At 33.6% G+C, this 21295-nt stretch overlaps 1 protein-coding gene across 1 annotated transcript; it reads left to right on the top strand.

Annotated features, from left to right (window-relative positions):
* The first annotated feature begins 17592 nt into the window (after positions 1–17592).
* LOC131155591 (peroxidase 5-like) lies at positions 17593–18731 on the top strand. The gene is made up of 2 exons (XM_058108830.1): positions 17593–17833; positions 17934–18731. Exons 1-2 carry the CDS (start codon positions 17660–17662, stop codon positions 18729–18731), a joined length of 972 nt encoding a protein of 323 aa, XP_057964813.1. The 5' UTR covers positions 17593–17659.
* The last annotated feature ends 2564 nt before the right edge of the window (positions 18732–21295 follow it).

The raw sequence follows: 21295 nt of genomic DNA, 5'->3' as shown, positions 1-21295 counted from the left end.
AACAACACCGATGCTCCCCAGGGTGATATGTTCAATCTAATGAAACCATTATCCAAAAGTTCCTATAGTTGCTCCTTTAGCTCTTTTAGTTCAGTCGAAGCCATATGATATGGAGCCTTGGAGGTTGGAGTCGTCCCTGTAGTCAACTCAATGGCGAATTCTACTTCACGATCAGGAGGTAACCCTGGTAAGTCTTCGGGAAAAACATCTAAAAACTCCTGAATTATTGGAATATCCTCCAGCTTCAGTCATTCCTTTGGTGCTTCTTTCACATACACAAGGTGCCCCTAACAACCCTTAGGAGTAATTTCCTTGCCTAAATTGTCGAAAGGATCTGCGGTGCAAAGTGTACACACGACCCTATGAATCTAAACTCCTGTTCCCTTGGAGGTTCAAATATCGCCTCCTTCCTACGACAATCTATGCTTGTGTAGCTAGATGCTAGCCAATCCATCCCTAGTATAACGTCAAATCAATGCATATCGAACGCGACTAGACTAGCAGGCATCCTTCTCCCATGAATCTCCATTGGTTAGTCTCTAACCACCTTACTGCATACAATAACTGACTCTGCCGGCGTGGCCATACTTAACTCAACTCCTAACGGCTGAGTCTCTATGTCACATACTTTAAAAAATCCCTTTGATATAAATGAGTGGGTGGCACCTGAATCAAAAAGCACAATAGTTTTATGGAAAAGCACATAAATAATACATGTACCTATATCTCCTGCGTGCTCAGTGTCACTTGGCATCATAGAGTACACACTTGCCTGAGCTGTATTCCCCTGGTGACCCCCTCGAGGTGCCTGATTCCCTCTCCCACACTGCTGCTACTATTGTGGGTACTTCAGTATTGCCCGACAGTCTCGCACCTGATGCCCTGCTACTCCGCACCAGTAGCAAACAGTTGTTCCGGCCCTGCACTCGCCCAAATGATTCTTATGGCATCTAGGACAAGCGACACTCGGAGAACTCCCCTGAAAGGCTCGAGGTCCTGTCTCATATCACTGATGCAAATATGGAATGACTAATAGTTGAAACATATAAGTTTGCAGTTAAAGGAATCACTTATACATTTCTACTACAAAACTATCAAGGTATCGGTCCTTAATCATAACGATGACACAACGTACATACTTTTCCATCCTATCGTTCTCAACCTAAATTTTCAAGCCCCAGTCCTTCAACCTAGAACCAATACCATCGATGGATTTACCATGGTTTTCTTGAATTCATCATTTCAGGAAAAGCACAGAAGACCGTCGAAAGATTATCGTCCTAGAACTTCCAAACTAAACCCCAAACTAACCTACCCATTCTTATCCTTAACTTATCTTAACCTATACTCTGGTAATTATCACTGACAAAGTCTGCAGAACCTAGCAAACATAGGCTTTAATACCACCTACAACGTCCCCCTTTTCGGGCATTGTCACTTTCCTTATGGGCCTTGCGCCCGTGGCAACAACGGGTACCTATCAGAGCACTCGCTGCGAGTGGGGAACATTAGCTACCCCAAACCAGCAAGGCCCCGGGTCGAGATTCCTACTTTGCCACAATCATTCATAAGCGAGAGTTCCTAGGGATTGGGAGACATTAGCTGTCCCTTTGCTCTGATACCACCTGTAACGTCCCGAACCCCTCGTGGGCCCACGGTGCTACTTTAGTGATGTCTGTGTACTTGATACCATAACCATTAAACATAGATGCAGCGGAAGTATTGAAACAATCACCAAACATACATTACTGGAGTTCTAAATCCTTTCATACATATAAGTTTTCAAACATCCATATTACAATCCGACCAAAATCGAACAACTTGTTTGGTCCATACGACCATAATACAAGCCCAGAGGCATACAACATAGCTACTCACTTCCAAGTTCTTACAAACACTCTAAAAAAGAAACTATTCTATTTTCCACCCCCTGATCCTGCTAAGCATGATACCTATTATTTCATGAAAAGATGATTTGTATATTGGGGTGAGACACTTCTCAGTAAAGGTGATCAAGTTAACATCAGTGTGTGGGCAGCATGCATTAGTGTTTACAGAAAACATCATTCTTTATATAACCGAAAATAGTTGTCTTTACATCCTACATACTTATACAGTTGGAAATACTCATTTCATTTTCCTAACATAAACAGTTCATTTATTTCATAACATCATTTACATAAATATGCAAATATGCATGAAAGACACCTCTGGGACTAACGCCATGTATAAACCCCTATGGTCAAGGTTGTGCTACCCAAAGGCTGGACTAAGCTTGGGGTGATCAACCCAGACAAAGTCAACATTCATCCGCGTCATAACTTCGACTACGCAGGCATCTGCAACTTACTTGCGTGCCCCGATTGCCCTACCGCATCCTAAAAGTTCAGGCCTCCAGGTATGGTACACCCTCTACCGAGGCTAATTGGCATAAACCACCACACCACTCTTGCAGTATAGTGTCACGCACATGGTCACATATATGGATCCTAGCAATGATACTGTGCTCCTGACATAATGATCCATAAGGGTTCCTAAAGCATATCGTGCAATTTAAGTAATAAAACCATATTTCATATTCATTTCATATAAAACCTGACATATAAACTTCTGGCCCTTGGCCATCATATCATACTCAGTTTACAGCTGTTTAACATAAATCTGGCCCTCACAGTCGTAAACGTATTCTGTGTATATATAAGTCTCCTCAGAGGTTTCCCCCCGAAACCCAAACAAAATAACGTCCAAACAATTCAAAATTCAAAATCTGTGCAGTCTGTACCGAGCCAAACCGTCGACGATGTTCTTGAAACCATCGACAATTTCATATACCAAGAGCAAACTCTTTGAAATTCAGCCAAATCGTTGACAGTTTTTATTAAACCTTCGACGGTTTCCCTCTACTCTGCTGCACCTTGATTTCTTTCATGTTTTCCTTTAGTATGTGAGACATAATTCACAACAACACTTCGATTCACGAGTAGCTTTGATCTTTATATATTCAACTCCCCATTTTCCTTTATATATCTTCGTACATTTTTATTTTTTTATTTTTTCTAAAATAAATTTGATTATTATCATTAAAAATACCATCAGCTAGTATTATATAGTTTTGACATGCATGTAGATCACTTAAGTTGCTAACTACTTTCATTCTTTCCTTAATTATTGAGGATATAGACCTTCTGGGTAGTTTCTTCAAACTCACAAATAACTTTATACTCTTTAAAATTTTATAAAAAAAAATGAAATCAAAGTAACAAATTGATTAGCGGGTGGCGGTGCATGCATGGACATATATAAGTACTTTGGATTGGTAGCATGTCATCCAATTCTCATTATTGCCTAAACAATCCATTTTGGTAATGAAGACCAAAAACATCATCTCTCTCTCTCTTTCTCTCTATCTCTCTCTCTCTCTCTTTATCGAGTGTCCATATTATTTAATTCTTACTATTAAAAATTAAAAAAAAAGAAGATTGGTCATGAGTATTATATAGTTCTGATATGTAGATCACTTAAGCTGCTAATTAGTTTAAATTTTTCATAATTATTGAAGGTATAAAAACCTTTCAGCTAGGCAATTTTTTCGAACTCACAAATTGTCATGCCCCCAATCCCGATCGGGTCTAGGGTGCGATTTTCTATAAATATTCTATAAATGACGCCATAAATATAAAGTAGCGGAAGTAATTGAAACCGCGAGTATTTTATACCAGAATACTAAACAACTATATTATAGGGGTATCTCCAATAACAACATTTGCATTCTGTGAAATATATATATATATATATAAATATTCAACTAGTAATGTACAAATATTTATTCTAAACTGCATTCTCTAATCCTGCCCAGATGCTTGTTATGTCTGACTCCCAGTACGTCCTGTATAGCTATCTACAACGTGGAAAAATAATTGGGGTGAAACGACGCTCAGTAAGTAGGAAAAATTATTATTAGTGTGTAGCATAATTAAGATGAGTTTTACAGTATTAAAATTCATTTAATAATTAATATTTAATATTATAACTGTTAAAAATCACATTTGAACAACTGTAAAACATATATAAATTATTTTCATCCAAATAACTGTATAAATATATGTATATACTTCCCTTTAGGCTTTTTCTGTAAATCATCACTTGGGCCTTCTAAACAGGGTCTGTTCACACACACACAAATATATATTTTATATATATATATACTTTCCTTTTCTGTAAATTATCCGCAAGCCCTTTAAATGTGGTCCTATATAAATATATACAATATATTTACTTACTTTATAAAACATCCCGTAATCATGTCAACTGTAAGTCATGTTTACCCCCATGATTGGGTTGTGTAGTCCAAAAACTGGACTTAACTGGCAAGCCAACTAAATTAAATCAAATTGTACTTTATCTATAAGTGAGATTTTTCCTATTAAGTCCTGTTCTGTAACTAGGCCTGCACTTAAGAGAAATCCACTATTTTGTAAAACCACTCTATAAACAGTGTGGGTTCACTTTATAAACTATAAACTATAAGATACGGTACCGAATATCTGTAATTTGTAATCTCTAAGTCATAAGGGTTTTTAAAACATACCATTATAATTTATGGAATAAAATAGTATCATAAAAATTTCATCATTTCTTATTGTAAAACATGCAATAAAATTCCATCATTATTCATTATAAAACCTGTAATAAATATAACATCATAAAAATCTCATCATCTCTCATTTATAAAACATATACTAAAATAGCATTATAAAAATCTCATCATTATTCATTTATAAAAATTAGCTCATGTAACACGATCTGCATGCTAATAATTATTTTATTATTGATAGAATATTATAATGTTGTAAATTACTTGAGAGAATTATAATATTTCTTTAACAAAATAAACTCAGGTATATTTATAAAGAAGTTGATATAATCAAATACACGTACTTTAATTTAACTCAAGTTTATTAAATAAAAAGCGGATATAATCAAATCCACGTACTTTAATTTAATTCAGTCATATTTAAATAAAAAGTTGATATAATCACATCCACGTACTTTAATTTAACTCAGGTATATTTAAATAAAAAGACTAACATAATTCAACCCACTTACCTTGATCTATTCCTCTAGAGCGGTTAAATATAAACTTTTAACATGAGTTTAGAAAGAGTGGAAGAGTGAAAATTTTAAGTATATAAAAATTATTCATCCATTACTAAATATTTTTCTCACTTTTTCCTTCACTTCCTCTTTGAAAATTTTCTATGGAAATGAATTGAGAAGTGATCCTATTTATAAATTATTGGGAAATGGTATTTTTGTAATTTGTAGGAATACGCAAGCTTGCATGCGGAAAGGGGGAGAGAAAAGATTTGCATGCATGAGGGGGCGGGGGAGATAGGATTGAATTTAAAATTTGGGGAACGGCACGCATGGGAGAAAGAAAGAAGGAGAGTTCAAATTAAATTTAAACTCTCCATTTATATCTTATTTATTAATTTATTATTGTTATTATTATTATTTTATTTCTTTAAGAAAATAAACTCAGGTACATTTATAAAAAAAATGATATAATCAAATATAGGTACTTTAATTATACTTAGGTATAATAAATAAAAAACAGATATAATCAAATTCATGTATTTTAATTTAATTCAAGTATATTTAAATAAAAAAATGATATAATCAAATCCATATACTTTAATTTAATTTACGTAAATTTAAATGAAAAGACTGACATAGTCCAACACACTTACTCTGATCTATTCCTCATGAACGGTTAAAGATAGAACTTTTAAAATGAGTTTGAAAAGAGTGGAAGAGTGAGAATTTTAAATGTATATTCTCAGTCGACCACTTAATCTTTTTCTTATTTTTTTCCTTCACTTCCTCTTTGAAAATTTTCTATGAAAATGAATTGAAAACTTATCCTATTTATAAATAGTTTATAAGTAGTTGGGAGAAGGGATTTTTTTAATTTGTAGAGAATACTCAAGCTTGCATGCGGAAAGGTGGGAAAGATAAAAATACGTTGGGGAGGGGGAGTTTATCTTACATGGGGGAAAGAAAGAAGGAGAGTTCAAATTAAATTTGAGCTCTCCATGTATATATATATATATATTATTTATTATTATTTTATTTATTATTTTTTAAAAAAAATAAATTCAAGTATATTTTTAAAAAATTGATATAATCGAATATACATAGTTTAATTTAACTCAAGTATATTAAATAAAAAAAATATATAATCAAATTCATGTATTTTAATTTAACTCAAGTATATTTAAATAAAAAATGGATATAATCAAATCCAAGTACTTTAATTTCACTCAAGCATAATTAAATAAAAAGACTGACATAATTTAACCGACTTACCTTGATTCATTCCTCTAGAGCGGTTAAAGATGAACTTTTAAAATAAGTTTGAAAATAGTGGAAGGGTGAGAATTTTAAGTGTATAAAAATTTTTCATACACCATTAAATTTTTTTCTTACTTTTTCCTTCACATCTTCTTTGAAAATTTTTTATGATCTTATTTATAAACAGTTGGGAGAAGGGTATTTTTGTAATTTGCAGGGAATATGCAAGCCATAAACCGATAGTTACTTGAATCAAATCGATATATATATATATATATATATATATGTATATATATATATATTTATATATATATATATATTATACAATAATATATAGTATCTAAAAGTAATATTATATATTATTTAATTTATTCTTTAAATCGGGATAACAATTAATTAAGATATTCATCATGTAGCAACAAATTAGCTAACAATTTATCTTGCAATAAATTAATATATAATAAATAAAATAATTTAAAAATTAAAATAAGCCTAACTACACACATTTTACCCATTTAAACAATAAATTAAAGAGAATAATGCATGTATGTGCAAGTTATTTACTTATTATTATTTATTAGTTAAAGTGAAAAAATAAACTTATTAGTCCCAAAACAAAGTTCATAAAAGCTTTGATTTCGTGAACAGGTTGTTTTTTCTAAAAAGAGACAAAAAATTTACCCCTAAAACTAGATATATTAGTTCAGTGGAAAGAAAAAGGTAGTGAGAAAGGATGAGAATCCAAAAGCAATTGAATAATTAGTGATGTTACCCAACCAAAAAGAGTGTGCGATGTGTGACGTGTAGATAATGAATTCTTATTGTACTAAAACAAATGGAAAGGATATCCTAAGCCATTTCGAATGAGTGGACTTTAAAAATTGACCATAGGTAGTTTAAATTTATTTTCATAACTTTAGAAACAATTAATTAGGAATACCCCGTAAAAGTGCAGACTGTCAAATATTCATATTCCTATTCATTAATTGAGAATTTTAATTAGATTGATTAATTTTTTGGCCCAATCAGCACTGCACTCATTATTCTTATCTTTTTGGGCACAAAATTGAGGTTCACTGGAACTACTACGGCTGTTTGTCTTGATTTCATCTTTCCTGCTGCCGTTACACTTAGGTGAGTGACATTTCTACAATTAGGAGAAAGTTCTACCAAAGCTTCAATTGATTTTCCAAAATTTCAATGGAAGTCTCTAATTTTTTCTTTTCCAAAATGAAACCGGGCTTCAATTTCTTATTTTGCAACATTTTGGCCAAAGTTTAGCCCAAATTCTAGAAATTTCAAGTATTTCATCTAAAATTTCATAAATTTAAAATAAAATTTGAAAATGAGTAAAATTTTGAGGTTCTTATTTTGTTTCTAAATTATTCAGGATTACATAATTTTAATATTTTCCGAAGTTTTATTGATAATTTCCATAATTAATTATGAGGTTCCAATGTTTCTTACCAAACATTCTATGAAAAAAAATTTGTCACTATAATTTTCCACTAATCAATAGGCCTATGAAATTTTCATTTCAATACAATGAAATAATCAACTCTTTCATCTCTCAAGGTGCTCTCTAGGTTCTTTTATTCAAATTCATTCTCCATATGGATATTTCTTGTAGAGCCAGCCAGCTACAGGTTTCAAACTAACGGTGAGCATAAGTAAATTCAAATTATTTTCTTTTTAATTTCCCGTTTAGTTTCTTTCTCTTAAATCTTGCAGTCATCCTTATTTCATTACTATTTTTATTATATATATCTGTGTGTGTGTATGTGAATAAGGCCCCCTATAGAAGGAAGTATATACATATATTTATATGGTTATTTGGATAAAAATAATTTATATATGTTTTATAGCTTTTCAAATGTGTTTTTTTAACGTTTACAATATTAAATATTAATTATTAAATAAATTTTGATATTGTAAAGCTTATCTTAAGCTACACATTGATAATAATCTTTCATATTTATTGAACGTTGTCTCACCTCAATTATTATTTCACCTTATGGATAGTTATGCAGGACGTATTGGGAATCAATGTAAATGTTATTATTGGAGATACCCTTGTAATACCGTTGTTTAGTACTCTGACATAAAATATTCGAGATTTCAATTACTTCTGTTGATTTATATTTATTGCGTCATTTATAGAATATCTATAGAAAGTCACGCCCTAGACCCGACCGGGTTTAGGGGCGTGATAGTTAAATAATAATAATAATAATAATAAATAAATAAATAAATAATATATATATACATATATATATATATATATATATATAATAAGATATAGATGAAAAGTTCAAATTCAATTTGAACTCCCTTTTTTTCTTTCCCCCACGCAAGACAAAACACCCCCTCCCCCCAACGTATTTTAAATTCAATCCTATCTTCCCCCCCTCCCCCTCCCCCTCCCCCTCCCATCCACCCAAAATGCATGCATATATTTTCTCCCCCTCCTTCCGCATGCAAGCATGTGTATTTCCTACAAATTATAAAAATAACCTTCTCCCAACTGTTTATAAATAGGATCAATTCTCAATTCATTTTTTTCAAAGAAGAAGTGAAAGAAAAAGTAAGAAAATGATTTAGTGATGGACGGAGAATTTTTATATACATAAAATTCTTACCCTTCTACTATTTCTAAACTCATTTTAAAAGTTCATATTTAACCACTCTTGAGGAATAGATCAAAGTAAGTGAGTTAAATTATGTTAGTCTTTTTATTTAAATATACATAAGTTAAATTAAAGTACGTGGATTTGATTATATCCGTTTTTATTTAAATATAATTTAGTTAACTTAAAGTATGTGAATTTGATTATATCTGCTTTTTATTTAATATACCTAAGTTAAATTAAAGTACGTGTATTTGATTATATCAATTTTTTATAACTATACTTGATTTTATTTTGTTAAAGAAATATAATAATAATAATAATAATAATAATAATAATAATAATAAGAGTATACTTACTATATCTTACAAAATTCCTCTAGGATTTAAAAATTTTTTTTTTACGAAAGTAATGTATCAAGTAAACTGAAAAAAATACTAAAAATTGCACTAGACACCAAAAACTTTTTTAAAAAAAATTGAAATCAAAGTAACAAATTGATTAACGGGCGTCTATATTTAAAGAACGAATATTCAGGGATGTTTTAATTTAATGTGATGGAGACAACATGTATAGTGGAAATTAAACGAACACACTAATACAGGATGGGTGATGGTGTATGGACATATATAAGTTCTTTGGATTGGTGGCGTGTCATCCAATTCTCATCATTGGCTAAACAATCCATTTTGGTAATGAAGAAGGTGTTGTGAAAAATAAGGATGGCCTCTCCCAACAATGTGCAGTGGAATGAACATTGTATAAAAGATCACACATACATACTTGCAACAAAAAAAAATGGTGATAAAGAGAAAACATTCCACAGCCATAGCAAGATAAAGAAAATAAAGATAAGTGCAACGATACTAGAAATTACGTGGTTTGGCAAAACCTACATCTACTGGAGCAATCAGTAAGAGATTTCACTATGAAAATCAAAGATATACACTCAATGATCTTCTTTTCCTCTCTCACCCCTCTTTCACTCTTTTACATGTTGAAATATGCCTAGAATGACATATATAACAACCCCTCAGAAGTTTCCCCCCGAATACCCAACCACTCCAACGTTCAAATTCAAAATTTAAAATTCTTTCTTGCAGCCCAGCGACCACTCGTCGACGAGAGAGAAGGTCACTTGATGAGTCCCTAAAATACATGATTTTAGACCCTCATTTACCTTTGTTTATCCTCATTTTATTATGTATTTACTCAAAATTATCATTATTCAGAGTTATGCAAAGTTTGTTTATATTTTTAGAAAAAAAAAGGTTAAAATCATGGAGTTAGGCATTACAGGAAGTTAAGGAGAATTTGGAGGATTCAAAACTTGAATTCAAATGTTCAGTCAAGCTCCAGAAGCTTCAAATCATAAATACACCAAATATTTTCGGTGTCCTAAAAAGGACCTAGAATGACCCTAGGACACTCATACATGCATATATATATATATGGTTATATGGAAAGGGTGATCACATAAGTAAAAAGAACCGAAATGCACTTAAAGTGCATGTTCGATCGACCGTACTTCACAAGTACAAATAGGTTGGTCGACCGAATCGGTCACCGGGTCAACTGTTTGACCACTGCCCGGTCGACCGAACACGGCTCAGTTCATTTCACCTAGTTGACCAAACTTCCTCTGAGTCAACCATTTGACCATACGATTGACCGAGCCCAAATCTTAAGCCAACGCCTCTAGTCGACCGATCCCACACGTGGGAGAATCCAATGGTCTAGTCAACCGAACTACCTATTTCAAAACCTCACGGTCGACCGAACCACGCAGAAAATAAAAATCACCTTGGAACCCTGTTAATGGATCAACTGAACTTCTAGGTCAAATCTTAGCCGGTCGACAGAACTTGAAACACTCGGTCAACCGAACCTCGCCTTCGGTCGACCGGTGCTCTCGGGTTGCCCTATTATTTTTATCGTGGTTAAAATATTTAAATAGGGTTAATTGTCTTAAAATGTTTTTAAAATAATAATAATAATAATACCATATATCTCCCCAACAACTATAATCCTTCTCACTTCTATATATAGCCCCTCATTTGCAAAGATTAAGCATGGATTAGGATTTGAGATTAGGAAAAATTCTTTGAAAATATTTTTGTCCAAAATATCTACATTTTCATATCCCTTCAATCCTATTGCAAAAATCTACCTCCTATACTCATCCAGTTATTTATCTTGAAAGAAGGTAGTATTCTTTATACTCTTTGCATAAGCTAAACTCTCCCTAGTTTTTATTTGATTGTGTATTGATTTTTGGAGAGTTGCTTAAGGATTTTTTCCATAATATTTCATTCGTAAATATTTGATTGGGAAAAACCCTTGTGTGGCTTAAGATCTTGCATCCTCATTGTATGTATCATAAGCTTGATTTGTGCTTTGACGATAACATTTTTAGCAAGCTTATAAACCACATTATCTACTATACTTAATATTTGAGAAATATTTTTATGATATCTGTTTAGGGTTGTTGAGATTATTTGATTGTTCCCATAAGAAGCATATTAGCTTGATATCAAAAGTCTCACTCTCACACACATACATTGATATACATTTGATTAAGAGTTAAGACTTGAGTTAACAAAATCTCACTTGAGCTTAATATCCTATCATATGTGAGTGCATTATTTGATTGAGCATATCGGTGCAAACCTGCTTAGTGTAAGAAGCACTTTACTTGTACGCAAAGTTTTATATCATTCGTTGTATTCCAGGCATGGGCCTGAAAAGGGAGACTAGCCCTGTTAAGTAGTCTCGGATTCGCTTAGACTCGGTTAGGAAAGTTAGGTGGGCCATCCTAGTAAGGCATGTTGGTTGATGTCAGCCCCTTTAATTAACCTGATTGTAACCGGTGCCGTTTCACCCATTAAGTGAGCATTAGCGGAATCCTTGGGCTTGTGAGCTAGAGGCGGGGACTTAGGCACAGTTGGCCGAACCCTAATAACATATCGTATGTGCATTTTATTTCACCCCCCCCCTCTTGGGAATACACCAAAGCTAACAACGGTGGTAGGCTATTAGTGACGGAAAAAAAAAATCGTCACTAATACTCCACTATTAGTGACAGTTTGTATTATTCATCACTAATAAGTATTTGTCACCGCAGATATGGTAACTAATTTAAGATCGTCACTAATACTTCTTAAACCGTGACTAATATTATTTATGAAGGCTTTTTGATTATTAGTAAACCATCATTAATAGTCCTGTTTTTTGTAGTGTTCTGAGCCCACATACTATAATTCGAGCCATCCAATATCACATCAATAGGATGGACAATCGAATCAAGATTTGATGCAAATTGAGACATATTGAAGCTTCAAACGCAAAAACAGACAGCAAAAATAAAATTAGGATGAAAGATTGAGTAGAAAACACACGAATCTCAAAAGTCAATGTTGGTCAATGGTCAAAGTCAACGATCAACTCAGTCAAAGTCAATGGTCAACTATCAATGCTGGTAGAAGTCAACGGTTATGGTCCACTAGGCAACAGTCGGTGCTAACGTGGCGGCGGACATTGTAGCTAGGGCTGGCATGTCACGTGTGGAATGAGACACGTGGCGACATGTGAAGACCTGGGGGCATACAACAGCAGGTCAGCGCATGAGCGGGTGAGTGCCACACTAGAATCTTCAGGCGGTGCGTGGGGGCACATGTGGCGTCGGATGGCTCCAATTTTGGCGGCATTCTATGAATGGGCTTTCCAACGATGGTGACACCTTGGTGGAATAGTGATCGAAATAGTGCGAAGCCGAGGAAGGCAAAGAGAAGCAGCAGCGCGTGAAGTCCCATACCTTACAAATTTGTTTCTAGACTTTTTGTTCCAGATTGGATTGCAAAAAGGCTAAAAAGAACTCTAAACAGCGGCTACCCTCACAAGAAAGAGCACTGAAAATTCGTTGGAAATTTGTTGGAAGAACACTAAAAAAAATCCTACAAGCCACAAGTTTGTAGCTCTAATACCATGAAGAAAGAAAGAAAGAAAGAAATTGTGGAAAGAAATTTTTTATATTTCTGTGTGTATAAATTACGCAATAGAGGGCCTATTTATGTAACGACCTACTTAATAAATTGATTTTTTTTTCCATAATAGCAAATAACATACTCTGATACCATGGTATTAACCTAAGCAGCAGGAAGCAGAAATCATACAAACATAACCATAAACCATTATATACTATACCAAAGCCAATACGAGAGTGTAACCGTGTTTTCCCAAAATATACACATATAGCTGTTTTTCAAAAATTTCCTCAACTATACTAGGATATACAAAAACACTTCTAAAAAATATACTCACTCTCTGACAGGGCACTACAGACGCTCCTCTATCTGGGAGCCTAATCTGCTCTCCTACCTAGATCACCTGAAAAATGTTTCAACACTGGGATGAGCCAACGCTCAGTAAGAAGAAATATGCTATTACTAGTGTGTGGCAAATGAGCTAAGAATATTATGCAAAGTCTGATTTCATATAAACATGTATAACTGGATATGTTAAGTATAGTATAAGTAAGAAAATGCATCCCCTTTCCATGTTACTTAACATAATAGTATTGTAGGTTATAATTTCAAAATACTTCTAGTGTACATAAGTAGGGTCCCCGAATCTGTAAATCCATACGTATGTAATAGTAACTAAAATTGTTCCCTGTGGCTATCTGTGTCATGACATGCCCCCTCATGACAAGGTTGTGTGGCCCGTAGACTGGATTTACCCTAGTTAGCCAACTAGAAATAAATCACTGAACTCCGTCAGTCGACCTGCCCACCTCAACCCATATCTGGATTGGGAGCCTAACCTCTTCAAGGGCCTAAGTGGTTGACCTTACCACGTATGATCTGAATAGGTGGTTGCACTCATAAAGTAACATAGTATCTGTAGCAACGGTACCGTACTCTGTAGCTACAAGTCCAACAGGGTCTGATATCATATAATATATTTCTATACATATCTATCTGATTTACCATGATTCTGAAGTAATCATAATAACCATGATGCTGTAAAACGTACTGAAATCTGAATAATCATAACATGGAATTGCATATTCGTAATACTGAAATTCGTATAATCATGGTACTGAGATTCGTATAATCATGGTACTAAAATCTGTAAATTTATGGTACTAAAGTTCACATAATCATAGTACTTAAATCCGTAAAATCATGGTACTGAAATTCACATAATCATAGTACTGAAATTCATAAAAATCATGAAACTACAATTCGTAAAACATGACCCCGTACTACATACATATTCACAAGCCACACCATACTTTAATACATAATTTTTGTAAATAAATATACTGTATAATATTTAGAAATTTCCTAACATAACATATTTCCGTTACCTTAACTTTGAAAAGACCCTACTATACTCTAACCCAATACCCGCAGGCCCTCCTACAAAACACCCTCAAACCAACATATGCCAGAACTAAACATCAGTATTTTTCTGTCTATATCATTTCCTATAACTACCATAAGGCCAAAAGGAGACTAAAAGGTCTTACCCTGAATTTGGGATGAAATCCAACTCTGTTTTCCCGACGATCCACTCCAGCAGACTTGTGGAGAACTCCGCCAGGAGCGTTATGGTAACCTCGGATCATCGATCTGGCGACTGGTGGGGCCGAAAACGAAGAAAGAAGGGAGAGAGAGTTGTAGAAGAGAGAGAGGAGAGAGAGAGAGCGACGAGAGAAATGAGAAATATCCCGGTTTTCCTCCTTATATACTACCAGATTCGTCAACGAGGCCCGTCACTTTGTCGATGAATCCTTCAGTAAATTCGTCGATGAAATTCAGACCGCCCCAGAACCTCTCTCGGTATTTTCTCATCGACGAAGCTCTATGTTCGTCGACGAAATTCTTAAGGCTTCGTCGACGAAGCTTGGCAATTGCCTGAATTTATGATTATTTAATATTATCTCCAAAATGTAATGTCGTCGACAAACGCCTTCTTCTGTTTCTGTATCTATTTTCTCTCCCTCTTTATTATTAAAATGCTATTATTCTTCGAGTCACTACAATTTATATGTGAATGAGGCCAAACAATAAAAGAAAGATAATAAATACCAAGAATCAAATCAGAATAAAATAAGCATAAAATCAGTCAAATTCAATACTAAATACAAATTGAGCTGAAATTCAAAATTTCTCAACTTAAAAAATTCCAATGTCTTCTTTTTAGATATGCCTGAAAGACATTGATAAATATTTACATTATGCATATTGTAAGGGGGAGCCTTGCCAGACTAAGCTCATTTTGCTCCCGTATTTGTCATCATCAAAAAGGAGAAGATTGTTAACTTTTTGAGTCCTATCTCATTTTGATAATAACAAATCATAAGCATCTCATTTGTGTGTTTAGTATATGAACATATTTATGTTTCAGAAGACACAAACGGTCAATGCAATATGGAAGCCATGAGACACTTAAAACAATACCATGTGGTCCATTCCATGGCAAATTGAAGAGCAAAGAGTGAAGACATGCAATTTTTCAGTTGTAATGTATTTAGATTTAATTGTATGTGCATGTATCATTTAATTCTTGACAACTATTTCTTGAAAAACCCGAACTTTCTTCAAAAAATTTGGTTTAATAAAGGAGATTTATTTTGCAACTAAAGAAAACCATACTAACTAATTTCAAAACTAAAATCAAGAAAACTCAAAATGAGTCACCATTAAAGGAGCCAATTGAAAATAATCGGCACCTGGATTTTGAAATAATAGGGTCTCATTTTGACATTTGGGACATGATCGGATTTTTTTTCAAAAAAGGGTTTCCCAACTCGAGGGATTTAAAGTCAATTTTATTACACTGAGACTTCCTAGAAGGGGTTGGTTAAAATTGGAGTGTCTATAGTACCTTGTAATTGAATTACATTATAAATATCAAGGCAAAAGACATTCATCTTGCCTAAAATTTGACAAAAAAATAGATACTTCTCCTGATATTTCAAAAATGTTACTGACCTTCTCTGAGGTTTCAAGAATGTCATGTACCTCTCTTGAGGTATGCCAAAAAAACACATACTTCCATTAAAAAAAAATTGTTTTTTTTTATACAAAATATAAGGGAAGATTTATGTTTTTTTGACAAACCTTCGGGAGGTCCTAGGAATTGTTGAAACATCATGAGAGGTTCTCGAAAATTTTAAAATCTTAAGAGTGGATTATTGTCTTTTTATCAAATCTCAGGTGAGGTCAATGTCTTTTACCTTAACTTTTAAGTTGTTTTTGTATTTCAAAGATGCAATTTTAGCTTTTCTAGAGTTAATTTGTATCTCGAGAGGCATTTCAATCCTATGCCTGGTCAAGATGTTTATGAGAATATTACAAAACTCAGAAAAAGCTTTCTTCTTGTTGGGGGTGCCTCAATCCAAGAATACAAATTGGGAAAGAAAAGTTATAGCATTTTTCTTGCAATGTGTACATATAAAAAGTTAAAATTAATAATTAATCATTTGTGAGAAAGTCAAAATGCATGGAACAAAAGAATTAATCACATATAGAAAGTCCACACTACTAACAAATTGCATGACTTGTTCAAATCAAAGCTGCAGTGCCAGCTGATGGAATGATAACCTTCTTATCTAAAACATTCAATTATTTAATTGTATGTAGAGGATATTTTAAGCTTAAATTTTTCAACTTTTACTCAGAAAAATGTATAATATTTAAAGTCTATTTAATTGTACAATATTATATATAGTTTTCATTCTATCATTTCCAAATTTTCAAAAAATTATTAAAGCAGCTGGCACATTGTTTTGTAATCATTGAATTGACATTTACATGAAAAACTTTAAATAAAATAAAAAAAAATTTCCAAAATTTTATTATGAATATTAAAAAATATAAAATACAAGAATATTCTCGTAAGGTCTTAACAATTTTTTGATGAAAATCATTAAATTAAATTATCCCCGGGATATATATATATATATATATATATATATATATATATATATATATATATATATATATGATTCTAATTCAATTACAACATGGCATTAATTTAATAATTTGTGAAAGTCAATTGAAATATATAGAAGCTGCCCAAATAGAAACTTGGAACATATAAAATACTTAAATATATATAACTAAACGCTTGTTTTTTCAAGTATATATTGAATCTACGTAAATGTACATGCATCCATACGTACATATACGTTCTCATTTATCAAAAACCACACGAAAGCGTGGAGGCAGCAGCCAACCAAGAGGAGAAAGCATATATATATATATTTTATAATTTCCATGGCAATAGGATTTGGAGAGAAGAAATCAAAAATTGAGACATGTTCAACATTAGAGCTATCAGCTCAGTCATCTCTGCTTACAGCTGCACACGTTTTTGGGTTTCTGAAGTAAAACCAACCCCCCACCTTCCCTCTCTCTCTCTTCAACCTATAAATGCTCCCATACCCACAGAACACAGCACATCCCTTTCTACAGCATACATATATTCAGTGATCACCACAGCCAGCATCACAGCACCCTCCATATACAAGCTCCTGCATCTTCTTCTTCTTCTTCTTCTTCTTCTTCTTCTTCTTCTTCTTAATGGGTTCCAGAAGGAATTTCCCAGCAGTTATCCCACTGCAGCTCTCTTGCTTGTGCATTTTCTCCCTTCTGCTCTCTGCAGCAATGGCTTGGCCTCACCAAAATTTTCAAACCACCTCCCTTCGAGTGGGTTTCTATTCATCAACTTGTCCCCCTGCTGAGGCCATCGTCCGAAAGGCCGTTGATAAATTCGTCTCCCTCAACCCCGGCCTTGCTGCCGGCCTCATTCGCATGCACTTCCATGACTGCTTTGTTCGGGTATGTTTTACTCCATAACTTTTTAATATATAGCTTAAATTTTTAGGTTAAGTGGTGATCTAGATCACGACTCTTATTTATTATTTGTACTTTTGTCTAGGGTTGTGACGCTTCCGTATTACTAGACTCGACACCGGGTAACATAGCCGAGAAAGATAGTCCTGTCAACAACCCGAGCCTACGGGGTTTCGAGGTCATTGATAAGGCGAAATCCCAGCTTGAGGCTATATGCCCGAACAAGGTATCGTGTGCGGACATCCTTGCCTTCGCGGCCCGCGACAGCGCGTCCAAAGTCGGAGGAATCCACTACGATGTGCCCGCCGGCCGTCGGGATGGGCTCGTTTCCCAGGCCGCCGACGTGCTCCTAAACCTCCCGGCCCCATTCTTCACTGCCCAACAAATAACGGACAGTTTTGCCAAGAAAGGGTTGTCCCTCGATGAGATGGTGACCCTCTCCGGAGCTCACTCCATTGGTGTCTCCCATTGTTCTTCCTTCTCAAACCGCCTCTACTCCTTCAATGCCACGAGCCCAATGGACCCCTCCATGGACCCGGCGTACGCGGCCTTTTTGAAAACCAAGTGCCCGCCGCCCAGCCCACCTCGCAACGGGACTGGGCCCGCCGGGTCCATCCCGGATCCAACTGTGCCTCTGGACTCCTTGACCCCCAACCGGTTGGACAATAGGTACTATGTGGGCCTAAAGATGAAGCGTGGGCTTTTAACTTCGGACCAGACTTTGCTTAGTAGCCCATCAACTTCGTGGGCCGCGAGGAACAATGCCATGTACAGCTCTATATGGGCCGCAAAGTTTGCTCGAGCAATGGTGCACATGGGCTCCGTTGAGGTGCTAACCGGCCGAAAGGGTGAGATCAGGAGGAACTGCCACGTCATCAACTAAGCACCATTCTTCAATGCTTCATTTGAATTTGTTCTTTTAGTTTCTATTTTTTTTTTTCTCGCGGCTGTTGGGTTTGTGTTTTCCAATTCAAGTGTAAATCATTTTCAATTATTTTTGAGAATTTGTTATTGTTTTATTCCTAATAAAACACAATTGTGCTGTGTTTTTTATTATAATAAATAGCAATGCCTTCTTTACACTATTTTTTATTGCACAATTTGTGAAAAAGTTATATGTGTGTTACTATTTTTATACATCAAACTATTTTTTATTTATAAATTAAATAATATAAATAATTTATTCAATACTATCGACTTTTAAAATATTAGCTTTGCCTACCCTTAATCAATCACAGGTAAGTCCCCATGTTCAAATTCAGCTTCTCCCTGAAAAATATGGTAAACCCATAACTGTCATTGCCTATATTGACACTGGTTCTTATAAAACCACGGTTGATCCAAAGGTCCTTCCCTCAGACTACTTACAATGAGTAAATTTGTTAAGCTTTCATTGTTCTTGTACGCACAAAGTTGAGATAAGAGAGTTAAAAGAATGGGTAGCTTGAAAGTACAGAATTCATTCTTTTTTTTTTTTTTTTAGAAAAAGAGAATGAAAATAGATTTTTAAAAGTGGAACTAGAAAAAACTAGTTTTTTTTTTTAAATGAAAACCAAAACATCAAAATAAAAACTAAAAACTAGAAACCAGCAATCTGTTTGTTTAGTATTTATAAAAGTAAAATAAACTAAAAAACTGAATTAAAAGTTCTCACTTTTGTCTTTAAGTACTATAATGCAAACAACATTTATTATAATTATTTTACTTAATTGTTATACTTTTAAATTTTACTTTATAACAAAAATTTATTGGACATGACAATTGAAAATAGTAAAAATATTTTGTAACTAGCTTTGTTATTATTTTTCAAAATTTATGTATATTTTATTTTAATTATATTTAAATTCATGTGATTGTTTTATTTTAATTGTAGCTAAAAAGTGTATAAAATGAATAGTTCAATTCAAAAAAGCTATTTTTGGATATTAAAATTTTTAATAATAGGTTGTCAAAACAATTGAAAATTATAAAATTTCATTTTCAATTTTTTCATAAACAGCTAAAAGTTGATAACAAGAATAAAAAACTAACACAAACAAACGTACTTTTTCACTGTATAAAACACACAAACAAAAAGTAGAAAATATCGGCAAACTCATAGGCAGTGGCTTGGTTTAGTGAACCCGCTGGAGCCGTAGCAAAAACGAGTCTTCATATGACAATTGTCATCGCTTATAAACCCGGACTTGGGCGATCTATACATGACCAGGATGAAGCTTAACAACCATATCAAACAAACTTTTAGTTACACACAAAATGATACTTATAAGATTGATCATTTTCCATAAACAATTAGGTGAAAAGAAAGAATTTTAGTTGCAAACACACTTTTCTTCCTTCAATCACTAGTGCAATTCATTCGGCTTAAGAGTCCATCATGAAAAGACTTGGAGAGAGGGGGTGAAGGATTTATGATAGAATTACTTAGTTGGTTGGCTTTGCATTTTTTGATAAAATGCTTTGAAATTTTGTGCGAGAGAAATAGAGAGATCTTTATATATATATATATATATATATATATATATATATATATATATATATCGAATTATTAAAAATTTATGAATTCTAAAGTTATTTTGAAATTGCTTTGCGGGGAAACTTATATTTTAGCTCTTCAAATAATTGAGGCTTTAAAATTATTTTATTCATTGTAATTTTCATCCTAAAATGTGTAATTAAAGTTTAGAAAACTCAATTGTGTAATCTAAGGGAGTCTGGTTCAAGTGGTGCGATTCAAGATAAGTTATGTTAATAGATGATACATTTTTTTAGTCATGGAGTATTTTGACAAGCACAAAAACAAAATTATAAGCTATTTCTTGACGTCATTCTGTGACTTAAGAACTAAGTTTTTATAAGGGTAGATTTATATTGACAAAAAACATTTAAGATTATCAAAGGGTCAAAATATTATTAGACACCTTGAACTACTCGAATCCTATAGATATATATATATATATATATATATATATATATATATATATATATATATAAATTGATGGATCCACTAATTAATGTGATGGAACTCACACAAAGTCATATCTTCTACTTGTATGAGTTCAAATGTTAACTTGACATATTGTGATTAGAGATCTGAAATCTAATGTGAGGGAACCGTTCTTTACAAGACTTTTGCGCTTGTTAAATTGATTTAACTTTTTTTTTCTTTATTTCCCTGCTATTATAAAAAAAATGAGAAGTTGAAAGCAAAGACGAAAGGGTGACAATGCATGTAATACCCGCCACTCGCACCCCGCCCCCCAAATCCTCCTTTCTCCTGGGATGGGGGTTGGTGGCAAGGAGTGAGTCCTTGTAGACATGCCATGTGAACCAACACTATGACGACCTACTTAATTTCCACATTTTTTTTTCCATATTACAAAACCACAAAACTCAACTCAGCAAATCATAATTCACCTGGACCCGTGAGTACTAGGGATACATCAG

The sequence above is a fragment of the Malania oleifera genome, chromosome 5 (genome assembly GCF_029873635.1).
Source record: "Malania oleifera isolate guangnan ecotype guangnan chromosome 5, ASM2987363v1, whole genome shotgun sequence".
NCBI lineage: Eukaryota > Viridiplantae > Streptophyta > Magnoliopsida > Santalales > Ximeniaceae > Malania > Malania oleifera.
This window is presented reverse-complemented; position numbering and strand designations above follow the sequence as displayed.